Source organism: Lates calcarifer, linkage group LG15 (assembly GCF_001640805.2).
Source record: "Lates calcarifer isolate ASB-BC8 linkage group LG15, TLL_Latcal_v3, whole genome shotgun sequence".
Lineage (NCBI taxonomy): Eukaryota > Metazoa > Chordata > Actinopteri > Centropomidae > Lates > Lates calcarifer.
Window position 1 is genome coordinate 9,809,301 of NC_066847.1, and position 12,210 is coordinate 9,821,510.

The following is a 12,210-nucleotide window of genomic DNA, read 5'->3' on the forward strand; positions in this document are numbered from 1 at the left end:
TGAGGATGGGCGTGTTTAGCAGACAGTTCCCTTGCTTCCCTTCCACTTGCTCTAAACTGAAATTTTTGCCATACCTCTTAACGGTTGAGTGCCCGACCTTAGCAACACAAACATACCTGGATTTATTCTAAAAAAAAAAGCTTTTTGGATATTGACCGGATATCGGTAAGTTAAACGGAACAATCTGTCCGATTCGAACCGTCGTTTAGTTGTTGTTTATAGCTGCGGTGTCAACACGGGACTGCTTTTTTCCACAGGCGCAGTAACATTATCGACCTAGTCCCGTTTCCGCTGCCTTTTAATTGCTAGCTAGCTAACGTTAGCATTAGTGTGCGAGCTAACTTTCTTTTCTTTTCTTTGAGTGTTAATCGATCGATTTTACAAATAATATATTGTATGTGTTTTCTCAGCTCTAATTGTTCGACAACATGTCGCTTGTTAGGTTTTAGCGTAGCGATCAGCCTTTCCTGTATTGTTATCGTGAGGGGGGAGGGCGGGCCTGGCATTTAGGTTCTTAGGGAAAAAATCTGTGAGGCTTTGGTTGAATGATTGACACAAACATGTGTTGACTATAGGCCGTAGTTTACTACCATACACTTGACTACCTTTGCACGAAAACAGATAAATTAATAAACTATTGAGATTAGGATGGCTAAATATGAACACATTTATGAATGTTAACATCAATCTTAATTTATGGTGGCATTCATTTAAGATGCGTTTGAGGAAACGGAGGTAAACAATGGGTTGTGTAGACAGTAGTGTGTGTTCTCTGTAATAGAGAAATAAATAGTTTCTTTGTTGCCCTGCTATCTGGTTACATATATCATTCGTTTTCTATTGTATTTAATACGCTCCAGTGATGCAGTCTTTGTCTTAGCTAATTATAGTAATGTCATACTTTGACAAGAGTTTGCATTCATTGTTTCTTCAAATCAGAAATCAAGATGTTCTACACTTGTGGACCCAATGAAGCCATGGTGGTGTCTGGTAAGATATTTGTTTGACTTGCCTTTTTATCTCACGTTTTTCATTATTATTTCTCAGGATGTTTAGAAAACCTGAATATTCCCTGCTGGGTAATAAAACACTCCACGCCTCCTCTATGCCATATTGTTATAAACAACAGGCTGTCACTGTACTGCACTTTAAAATAAAGTAATTATTACCATGTTGTAACCTTTTACAACATGGTAATAATTACAGGACCAGTGGTCCTGTGTCATCTGAATGATTTAATCATCACATGTCATGTGATAAGATGAGATTGAGCAACACTTACTGTTAGTTTGAAGTAAGATAGGAATTTTCCAGTTTGCTGTAATGTTTCACAAATCATACAGGGTTGCCAGTTGAACTATGTCCTTGGCTTGGCCCAGCTCCTCTACACGAGTAACCAGCTGTGTGTTACTGAATGGTAGTGTAATGTTTATGTTCTCCCCTCCTCTGTTTTCCTCCAGGCTTTGGTCGTTCCCCTCCTCTAATGATTGCTGGAGGAAGAGTGTTTGTCTTCCCATGTATTCAGCAGATCCAGAGGTGATCCTCTTTTCTGTTTCCCTTTTCTGTTTTACATTAGTAAAACATGGCTGTCTGATCTGATTTATTGGTTAACAAATGGGGAAATAAATGTTGATAGACAGTTACTGGTCATTAGCAGGGCAGCTGATTTAATTTCCCCTCTCTGCCTTTTCCTTCTTGCTCTCTGTTATTATATCTCATCCATTCCACCATTCCCTTTATTTTATGCCTCAGAATCACACTCAACACCCTGACTCTGAATGTGAAGAGTGACAAAGTCTACACTCGCCACGGTGTCCCTATCTCGGTCACTGGCATTGCACAGGTATGGTTTATAAAGTGGGTGACTGAAACACCATAAGGCTTTTACTAAATTGAGTCAAAAAGTTGTGCTTGTTTCTACAAAAAGTTAATACAATAGATTGAAAATATTTTTGCTTTAACAACAAGAGGGAGGGAAGGAGGTCAGCTACTATTTAAAATGGAACACACATCAACAGAAATATCTTGTTGTAAATACAGGCCTGGGGGCTCACAGAATGACTGACATATTAATGAATATGAATGAATAACTGCAGTATGATTAAGTTAGAAATACAAAATACAGAAACACAAGCAAGAAATAGCAGTTACAAATAATTTCGCCAGAGAAAAAGTCTCATCAGTACTATGAATTGCCTGTGCATGTTCAGTTCAGCTTGAAGGTTATTTACTGCTAAAAAATCAGGGAAAGGAAGATAACACTTGAAAAAGGTCCCAGGGTGGGTGGACAGGGTCAATGGGACATCACTACTGGGAGAAGAATTAAAATGAGTCATTGGTTTTTGTAAATAGAAATTGCATGTTTATGACAGAACAGAATAGAGAGATAAATAACATCTGGTTTTGGTTTCTTTAAAATTTTGTGCCACTGACTTAGCTTAGTGAATTGTAAAATTTAAGTCAGATAAAACCAGATTTGTGTTCCTGTCGCTTTTTAAAAGCTGCTGCTGTTTTTATTTTTTCCCCCTGTCTTTATACAGGTGAAGATCCAGGGCCAGAACAAGGAGATGTTGGCCACTGCCTGCCAGATGTTTATGGGCAAGTCTGAGGGTGAGATTGCCCAGATTGCTCTAGAAACACTGGAGGGACACCAGAGAGCCATCATTGCCCATTTGACTGTGGAGGTTGGTGTGCTGACATTCTTTCCACCCATAAAAGATAGTTCTGAGACGTTACGTTAATGCTTCTTCACTAACTTAACCACTAAGTGAATCCTATATACTGCATGTAATGTCCATAATGGATATATCTATCTCTGTGCACAGGAGATCTACCAGGACCGCAAGAAGTTCTCAGAGCAGGTCTTTAAGGTGGCCTCATCTGATTTGGTCAACATGGGAATTGGTGTCGTCAGCTACACGCTCAAAGATGTTCATGATGATCAGGTACTTTATGTCTGTTTGGGTTCGTTTTCTGACAGTACTAATGACAAAAATCTGATGACACTAACTACTGGAGCAGCAGGAAGCTGAAGTGTCACTGTAAACCCACCATCTATTTTATATGAACGCTTTTAGTCTGCGCTGATTTCCTCTGTTACAGTAAAGCACTTAGTTGATTGATATTGACTCACTGTTTCTGACTCCTCTGTGCATTAGTGATGAATTAAGCCTAGGCCTTAAGTGCTTCACTGGTAACCACACTATCTCTTGTTTACATTTTTCTAATGCACTTGCCTTCCTTTATATTGCTCTTACTGTGTTGTCTTATAGTTGACTGTGGCTGTCTGTCTCTTGCTCTCGTAGGACTACCTTCATTCCCTGGGTAAAGCCAGAACAGCCCAGGTGCAGAAGGATGCCAGGATTGGAGAGGCTCAGTACAAACGGGATGCTGTCATTAGGGTAAAAAAAAACAACAACCCTCTTTTGTTCTTCATTCCTGTCATTCTGTCTCTTTGCTCATATGGATAATCTGAAAAGGAGAATAGTCATCATTTGAAAAATGTGTCTTGCTGCTGCTGATTTGCAGGAGGCCCATGCGATGCAAGAGAAGGTGTCTGCTCAGTACAAGAATGAAATTGAGATGGCAAAATCCCAGAGAGACTATGAGCTGAAGAAGGCAGCCTATGATGTTGAGGTCAACACCAAGAAGGCTGAGTCAGAAATGGCCTACCAGCTTCAGGTACAGTCATCTGGTCATAATCTGATCTTCTAGGGCCATGCTGTGGTAGTATTTCTTTTGAATGCTTTGCTTGTGCTGGTGAAATTGTGGCCCTGGTTTCATCATTCTGTTTCAGATTATACATGCCTCCTCCACAGGATTTTATTAAGTTGGCAGGTCAAGACTGTGCCAATAAGACCAATCCATGTTGTAGATAATATCCAATCTATTTTTCTTCTGCCTCCCTGATCAGGTGGCTAAGACAAAGCAGCGCATTGAAGAGGAGAAGATGCAGGTTCAGGTGGTGGAGCGGACACAGCAGATTACTCTGCAGGAGCAGGAGATCATCCGCAAGGAGAAGGAGCTGGAGGCCAAAGTCAAGAAGCCCGCGGAGGCAGAGAAATACCGGCTGGAGAGGCTGGCTGAGGCACAGCGGTGAGTACTGGAACATAATACTGTTATCTCTTATGGTTCTTAAGAGAGTTAAACAATCTGCAGCCACAAGAGTGGGCATCTGTTCAATTTAGCTCCGTCTCTTCTCTCCTGCAGCCTGCAGCTCATCATGGAGGCTGAGGCTGAGGCTGAGTCCATCAGAGTGAGTACTGCCATATTTGACTTTTTAAAATTACTTTTTGTGAGAAGTGTTGGAAATATTTCCTCCCCTTTCTTATCTGATGGGTAACTTGCAACTGTGCAGCTGTTTACCCCTGTGGTTAATAACATGTCACTTGTATTCTTTTACTATTATTTTCCCTCTCACCAAATATCTCTATGGTCAGGATAGTCATTGTGCCCTTCTGTTGTGAGCTCAATTGTAACATATGTGTCTGTAGATGAGGGGTGAGGCAGAGGCTTTTGCCACGGAGGCTAAAGGCCGTGCTGAAGCAGAGCAGATGGCCAAGAAGGCTGAGGCCTTCAAGCAGTACAAAGATGGAGCCATGGTGGACATGTTGCTGGAGAAACTGCCACTGGTTAGTCTAACTGTCATGGGTGGATGAGGGGATGATGGATAAATGATGTTATTGCTGTGTGAATTAACACTGTGCAGGAGGAGCAGATTTTATTTTAGATGTCCCTTCACAGTTTTTATTCATAAAAAGTCCAGTACTTGTTGAGGTAACCTTTCCTTTTTCACACTGAAGAGAGAATGTCCTACTCAGTGTATTGACTTTAGTGTTGTCGCTTGACCTGCAGATGGCAGAGGAGATCAGCAAGCCACTGACGTCGGCCAAGAAGGTCACCATGGTGTCCAGTGGCGGCTCAGAGGTGGGAGCGGCCAAACTGGCCGGAGAGGTGCTAGATATCATGACCAGGCTGCCAGTTGCTGTGGAGAAACTCACCGGAGTCGACATTGCTCAGGTATGTTGCTGGAGTATGTGTGTGTGAGATGGATAGATACTGGATGAGGCTGAACAACTGGAGCAGGTGGTAATTATCTCAATGTTTCTTTAATTGACTTCACAGGTTGGAGGACAGGCTACCCGTGTACGTTAAGAAGAGAGGGAGAATATAAAAAGTAATCAGGAGAGGTGTCACCAATAATCAGATTAGGAGCTCCACGTCTCCTCTTTGTGCTGATAACCACTCTAATGACTCTGTTACACCACCATAGTCCTGATTGTCTGTGTGCATGCTTGTGTTTCACTTGTGTGTCTGTTTTGCTGGTTCCTCCTCCATCTAACAGGGATGGGATTTTTCTTCCTCCTTTATGTGGTTTCTTTCCATGTCACCGATTAGAGCTCTTGTGTTTTCTGCTGTGGGTGACAGAAAACAGCTGCTAGGGATTTGAGTATTGATGAAGCTACTTTGTTTGCCAGGAGAGAAAAGGCTCACTTTAGCCAGTGATAGTCAAAGTAGAAATTCCTGTCTCTGTCTTTTTATACTCGACTTTCAGTATGCAAGTTTTTACTTTCTTACTGCAATCAGCCTCATTATCCCTGCACAGGGACTGGGTCAATAAACTGTTGTTCTTTTGTAACTTTTTAATGTGGAAAATTATTTTTATTCTGTGCCTTTCAATTCACTAAATGCTGAAGAGCTCATATTATCACAGCATGACCTCATACTTTTGTGAGTGGGCGTATTGTTTTAGTCAACATAGTTTTTATACTATTTGCTTAACACAGCCTAGCTTAGTGTTTCTTATAAAAAGACAGGCAAAGCTGGGGTGGTCTCTCGGTTATAACTGACATTACTGGGCCCAAAATCATATCAGTTGTACTGCAAGTGGAAGGATTTTCTCTGTGCTTCAGAATGAAGGGAAAGGAAGTGGTATTATGGAAACAAGTGACTGAGGTTTCCCGTGAAACGCAATGAAAGTATGTTATGGTGGAATAGAAACATTTTGACTTTTGTTTTTGCTGCAGTGTCTTCTAGAGTCTAACTCTTAACTAACTGGAGTCACTAACTAAGCAACTAACCAGCCTGCTGCTTTGATGTGCTTGCTGCCTGAATTTTAATTTGATATACAGGAGATGATATGATATTTGCTGTCTTTTTATTTGTTGTACTGACTTTCCATTACAATGTGATACTGGGTTTTGTAGATTTTGGCTGATGTTAGGTCTTGTAGCTGTGGGAGGTTCTGAACAACAGCTCAGTTCCTTTGATATGGAGCTCGGGGGCTGATTTTTCTCTTTCTTTAGATGCCTCACTAACAGTCAAAAGTTTTCCAGCTATCAAGCCTTACGCATTTTGCTACCGTTAAGTGCCTGGTCATGACTCCTCAAAAGCCAAGTCAAGTTGGCCTCTCTGGTTAAGCTTATCTCACTTCTCCGTCAGGGACTGATTCCTTAAATCTGATTATTATAAGCCATTAGCCGTCACCATTGATGGCTATAGATGAAAGCCAAATCAATCTACTCATTTTGTATGTTCTTGGTACTAACCTTTTGCTTACCTTAAAATTGTGTTGTTGCATGTCTATCTTTTAAATTGATATAAGAAATAATTGTTACTTAGTGTGAAAGTTATATGCTAGTGTCAAATATTAAAGATTTATATGTAGTGAAATGTTCTGAGATAATCTAGAAAATAAAATACAGTGTAATCACAGAAACTTCTTGCTGTCTGTTTTTCCCATCAGATTACTTTATTTAGGTGACTGGTTTAATCAAGACCACCTAATGTATTGTAGACCAAATGATTAATTGGTTATTTGTTATCAGTTATTCTTCTATAAAAGGAGAATTACCCCCTCACAGTAGTATACCTCCACCAACCAGTCTAGTTGCAGTTAATTAGCATGTAAATTCTTAAATCACCATCACTGCACATTTAAGGGTCTTAAGTTCTTTAAAAAAGTACAAGGAGGCATCAGCATTTCTAGACAGAATGAATAAATAGATATACACTACATCAGAATATCTCTGACATATCTAAATAAATGGATACAGTGGCTTCCAGCTATGTTAATTTCTAATTGTGTTGGAAGCAGACATGATTTAATATTGTCAACAACAAACAAAAATAACCCAAGAAACAGCTCAACAATTAAACAGTTGGTAGGTCAACAACATGACATGGACAAACTTAAACTCAGCACCATTTACAATCTGAGAAGTGGCTCAGCATGATAGATCAATGTCTTAAATGTCTGAAGTGAAAGGATCAAACTCTGGCTCTCTTGTTTTGACTGTTTCTTGTCAGTAATGAGAAAAGCAGGAAAAGAAATTTTCCAGGAAATTAGTACCCTTCGTATTGGGTATCTCTCTCTCAGCACTTCACTGGGTGTTGGACTTCAAAAATTCACTGACTCTCATGAGAATCAAACCTACAAGCGCCCAGCTACGAGTCAGTCATCTAACAGCTGGATTTGAACCAGCCATTTCAGAAAAGTTTTGTTTGAAAATATCCAAATGTCTCCTCTGCATTGTTGGTTTTGGTGGTTTGCACGCAAGTTATTTGGTTTATTTTGGTATTTGATTCTTGAATTGTGGCCAAAAATGTTGTTTGTGTGGTCACAGTTACATTGATCTTTAACTTTTGACCACGAAATTCTGAGCAATTCATCCTTGAGTCCAAGTGAACGTTTGTGCCAAATTTGAAGGGATTCCTGCGAAGTAGGTAGTCCTGAGATACCGCGTTCTCAAGAATGGGACAGGTGGACGGACAACCCGAAAACCTAGTGTGAAAATAATCATTAGTTGCAGCGCTTAAGAGCACATCTTGATTTATTTGAAAAGGATACCTTTATTAAAACATCTACAAAAATAGACAACACAATGAATTACAATGGCATCAAGGTAGCAAGCGTTCTACAGAGATACAGAAGACCCCAAATGTAACAAAGAGCTTTCTATATATTAGTAAAGGAAATTACAATTCTGTCCTGAAAATATGTACATATTATAATGTTCAACGAAAGGATGAAATCAGACATCAAGGAGTGTCTAAGTACATACAGTATATATAAAAATATGGGCTTAGTTGAACTACAGTGTATCAAAAATGACTCAAATGGCATGACCATTCACAATCAGTAAACATGTAGTACTTGATAATCTTGATCATCTCAGGACTGATTTACAGTGCTATACAATCAGTAAGGTAGATGGATTGATTCTACCGCGGTCAGCTTAATGTACGAAACATGGGATAATGCAGAGGTTAATGTTGACATTCACACTAAAATCAACACTCCCCGCATTCCCTGTTTGAGAAATGCCATAACTGTGATTTTAAGTTGCAGTAATGCGTTTGGATGAGCAAAGACAGATTATTGATGAGTAAACACGTCTCAACACACTGAAAGTTTCAGAACAAAAGGTTTTCATACATTTAAAATGAGATGAACTGATGGTGCCATTCCATTTTAAAAATAATAATATTTTACATCTAATGGTTTGGCATTGCCTTGTTGGAGAGGATTTAAAAAGGCAAACAGGTAATGTCCTTTCAAAATACATCTGTGATGCATTTTGATCTCCCCTGGCAAATATCTTAAAAATCACTGCAGGTAAAATGCATCAAGATCCACATCGAGAGGAATCATATCACATCAGGCCCCTCAGAGAAGAGTTTCATCATGGCTGGGGTGATACGAGTGTAGGATTTAAAGTGCAGCTGGCTGTGGAATTTTACATCTATCCTTTGTATCTGGGTCAGGGTCAGATACAAGAAAAAAAAAGTCAAAAAAGAAATCACCAAAACACCTGAGCAGGCGCATCTGAAGATGTCATGTCCACTGCTCTGGCTGGCATCATCGTCTCTGCTTGGAAAAGCCGTTCCAGTTTGTGGATCACATCTCATCGGCAGCAGCAGATTCACCTCCTTGGTGTCTTTTTCCTCAGGTTTGAGAAGTCTGTTTGACATCAGGGATATTTTCTTTTTCTGTGGCTTAAAGTCGGGGTTCAAACACTTATTTGTCTTTTTGACTACAATGGGGCATCGGTGGTTGAGAGCAAACTTGACACGATTACATTGCAGATGGGCGGGGGGGCTGCTGTTGTCTGGTCCACATCATTTCACATTAGCCTACAACAACTTAGAGTTACAGCTGTGGATGCGGGTCCTTATGTAAGGTTTTGGGGCTGAGATAGAGGATTGAAGGGTCAACAAACACGGTAGGTTCTCCCAGCACCAAGCAAGTTAGCCATCAGCCATGTCTAAGTGTTAAGATCTTTTCTTAGACTTGTTTGTGTCTGAGAAAATTTAATTTTACTGAATTAAATTTACTGAAACATGTAGAGAGGGCTATACATACTATAAATACTAAGACAATCCCTGTGTGCGCAGTTTCATCTCTGAATGAGAACTTTGTGTGTCGTGCGCCTTCACCGTTTGCCCTGCACGTAGCATGACATGTTGAATAGAGAAAAGTTATGAAACTTATAAACAGTTAATTTCCTAGCTTGCTACGATCATAGCAGAGTATTTTATCTGCTGTTTAGCTTCCTGTATTTTGAACTCTACAGTACTTAATCACCAGTCAAAATAAACCCTCCTTATACATTTAGTATCTGAGAAAAGAAAAAGTTCCTATGCAGACTGCACCCACCACCAACCACTGAAATGTATCTCGGACTGTTACCTGTCTAAAGCTGGGATTAGTTTTGCCTCTGGGGTTGGGGTCTGAAGTGGAAATAAACCGAACCAGCGGCGTCTCAGCCCCATCCCCTCAAAAAGTACAAAATATAAAAGCAAGCAACCCACTCTCCCCTCTTATCTGCCTCTGCTGTGCAGCACCTCCACCACCTTCCCACACCTTCTCACCGTAGCAAGGATGCATAAATGCATGAGACGTCTCCCCTCTTTCACGTTGCCATTCTTCTCAAGTTTCTCTGATTCGCACTTTACACCATGTTCATGGCGTCCTCAGTGAGGAAGGAGTGGATGTAGGCGAAGGACGGGCGGAGCTTGCAGTCTCTGTTCCAGCAGCTCAACATGAGCTCGTAGAGACCCTGAGGACACACAGCTGGCCTGCTCAGATACACCTGGAGAGGAGACAGAGGGAAAGAGATGTATGGAAATGGGAATGAGTTGCAAGAGCTCCTGACTCACCAAAACCAAATACTGGATGTAAATACAGGAAACCTCATTTTATCATATGCCAATAACAAACAAACAAATAAAATCAGTACGTATTAGTGTAACAGAGATTGTCATCTGCTTTTATTCAATATGAGTGCAAGCTATACCACTGGTTTGGAGATCAGTGGTTACATGACTTTGGCAAATACTCCAACAGCTGAATAGAGCAGCCACTAGAGGGCCTCTGATTTCATCAACTTCCATACTCCTGAGTTGGTCTCTGGCTGCAGCTTTCATTAGCATCTGTTATGCTGGTAAACCCAGCAAAAGCACGGGAGACATTTCAATCAAAAGTAAAAGACAGGCATAATCAGCAAGAACACTGTGTGATAATGTCTGAAAACAACTAAGAACTGACACTGAGACCAGTTCAGATCTTCAACACATCAATGATTTAGAGAGCAGAACAATCGCATCATGTTAGGCAGTGCTTACTGCCCATTATCAGTTTGTATCCTTGCACCTGTGGTGTATGTGTGTATTTCCGTGTTGACATACCTGTCTGCCCTGGTCTCTGAAGAACTCCCCAGCGTTGTCGATGACTTGTTCATCTGTGAGGTTGGAGTACGGCTGCTCCTGACAAACACTCAGCATCTCCCACAAAGTGACCCCGAACGCCCACACGTCGCTGGCCGTGGTGAACTTACCCTGGGAACAGACAACCACGCTGATCGACTCAGCCATCTTTGCAATCATAATCTCCATCAGTATCAAAATTATTATCAAGACATCAGGTCTTGATACATTCCTGTCCTCTCACCATGAGTATACACTCCCAGGCCATCCAGCGTATTGGCAGCACAGCTCTGCCTTGGATCCTGTAGTAGTCTCCTGCGTACAGATTCCTGCTCATGCCGAAATCGGCTATCTTGATGTGACGCTCGCCGCCCCGATCCTCCCCGCTCTCACCCCTCTCGCCTCCAACCAGACAGTTACGCGTGGCCAGATCACGGTGCACAAAGTTGAGGGAGGAGAGGAACTTCATTCCAGATGCAATCTGGCTGGCCATGGAGATGAGGGCCGGATAACTGTGGGCAAAGGTGACAGATAAAATACATGAATCAAAACTTTAAGTGCGTGCACATTTATATCTGTGTGTATGTGCAAGTGTGTGGGTGTGTACACTTTTGTGTTACCTGATGGTCGGGGTGTTGTGTGAGGGTCCTGTCTTATCCAGAAGCACTCGGTGGGACAGATACTGGTTCAAGTCTCCACACTCCATATACTCAGTAACCATACATAGCGGGTCACTGCTCACACACACTCCCAGCAGGCGGATGATGTTCGGATCCTTCAAGCGAGACAGGATCTTCACCTCTTTCAGGAAGTCGTTCCTATGAGGGCGAAAAGAAACAGTGATATCCATCGGAGAGATGGAGGGTCAGAAAAGAAGCGGGTGAGTTTGGAGGCCTGAAAAAGAGTGAATAAGGCAGAAACTGGGTCCCTTCTTTGTCCTAATAAAAAATAAATTGCTTGAATATTAAAGCTTCATCAAGCAACACTTTTGATGTTACCACTGAGTGACGTGAAAAGGTACCAGATTACCCTACGTATCAACACCCTAGTCTGCAGCTCCATGTGGCTTTGATTTGTCTTGCTGGTCAGTATGGTTTGTGTTGTGCTCCATCTCTCACTAACCTTCCATATAAACCTGTGGACAGCCTCTCCTCACACATAAACTCACACAAGCTGATTGTACCTGCCAAGCGCTAAATGTGTGGAGAGCCAAAGTAAACAAGCAGCTGGTGAAGGGAGTCAAACATTTAGAAAACCACAGAGACCTACATGTTTTTTCTAGGCTTCTGAGGGACCAAAGCAGGGGTAAAGTGTGAGAAAATATTAGACTTGCATTTAACAGCTCTGCTTCTGTGATATGTTATAGAAAAGCAGTACAGTATGTCAGGTAACTGATAACTAACACAGTAGCCATATAGTAAATGTAGGCTCATTGCTGTGTTTGTTTTTGAGGCTACCTATAACCTCAAAAAATACATTCAACTGTGATTTATATTCCAGTGC

At 41.3% G+C, this 12,210-nt stretch overlaps 2 protein-coding genes across 5 annotated transcripts in view; one reads left to right on the forward strand and one right to left on the reverse strand.

Annotated features, from left to right (window-relative positions):
* Positions 1–6,718, forward strand: flot1b (flotillin 1b). The gene is made up of 13 exons (XM_018672335.2): positions 1–165; positions 940–990; positions 1,461–1,536; positions 1,753–1,843; positions 2,541–2,684; positions 2,826–2,945; positions 3,306–3,401; positions 3,529–3,681; positions 3,914–4,095; positions 4,210–4,255; positions 4,494–4,631; positions 4,855–5,019; positions 5,125–6,718. Exons 2-13 carry the CDS (start codon positions 948–950, stop codon positions 5,152–5,154), a joined length of 1,284 nt encoding a protein of 427 aa, XP_018527851.1. The 5' UTR covers positions 1–165; positions 940–947; the 3' UTR covers positions 5,155–6,718.
* A 1,096-nt stretch (positions 6,719–7,814) lies between these two features.
* The window catches only part of ddr1 (discoidin domain receptor tyrosine kinase 1), a 38,265-nt gene continuing 33,869 nt past the window's right edge, over positions 7,815–12,210 (reverse strand). For all 4 annotated transcript variants that reach the window (XM_018672291.2, XM_018672292.2, XM_018672290.2 and 1 more), the window contains 4 exons: positions 11,328–11,525; positions 10,952–11,219; positions 10,690–10,839; positions 7,815–10,094 (listed from right to left, as the gene is read on the reverse strand). In XM_018672291.2, coding sequence (XP_018527807.1) covers positions 9,954–10,094; positions 10,690–10,839; positions 10,952–11,219; positions 11,328–11,525 — 757 coding nt within the window. In that variant the 3' untranslated portion in view covers positions 7,815–9,953. The remainder of the gene's footprint in view (positions 10,095–10,689; positions 10,840–10,951; positions 11,220–11,327; positions 11,526–12,210) is intronic.

Bases quoted from the DNA above. Each gene is read 5' to 3' on its own strand.
- flot1b (XM_018672335.2), top strand. From the start codon at position 948: ATGTTCTACACTTGTGGACCCAATGAAGCCATGGTGGTGTCTG. The intron at 991-1,460 runs GTAAGATATTTG...GTTTTCCTCCAG, and splicing joins TGAAGCCATGGTGGTGTCTG to GCTTTGGTCGTTCCCCTCCT. The intron at 2,685-2,825 runs GTTGGTGTGCTG...CTCTGTGCACAG, and splicing joins TTGCCCATTTGACTGTGGAG to GAGATCTACCAGGACCGCAA.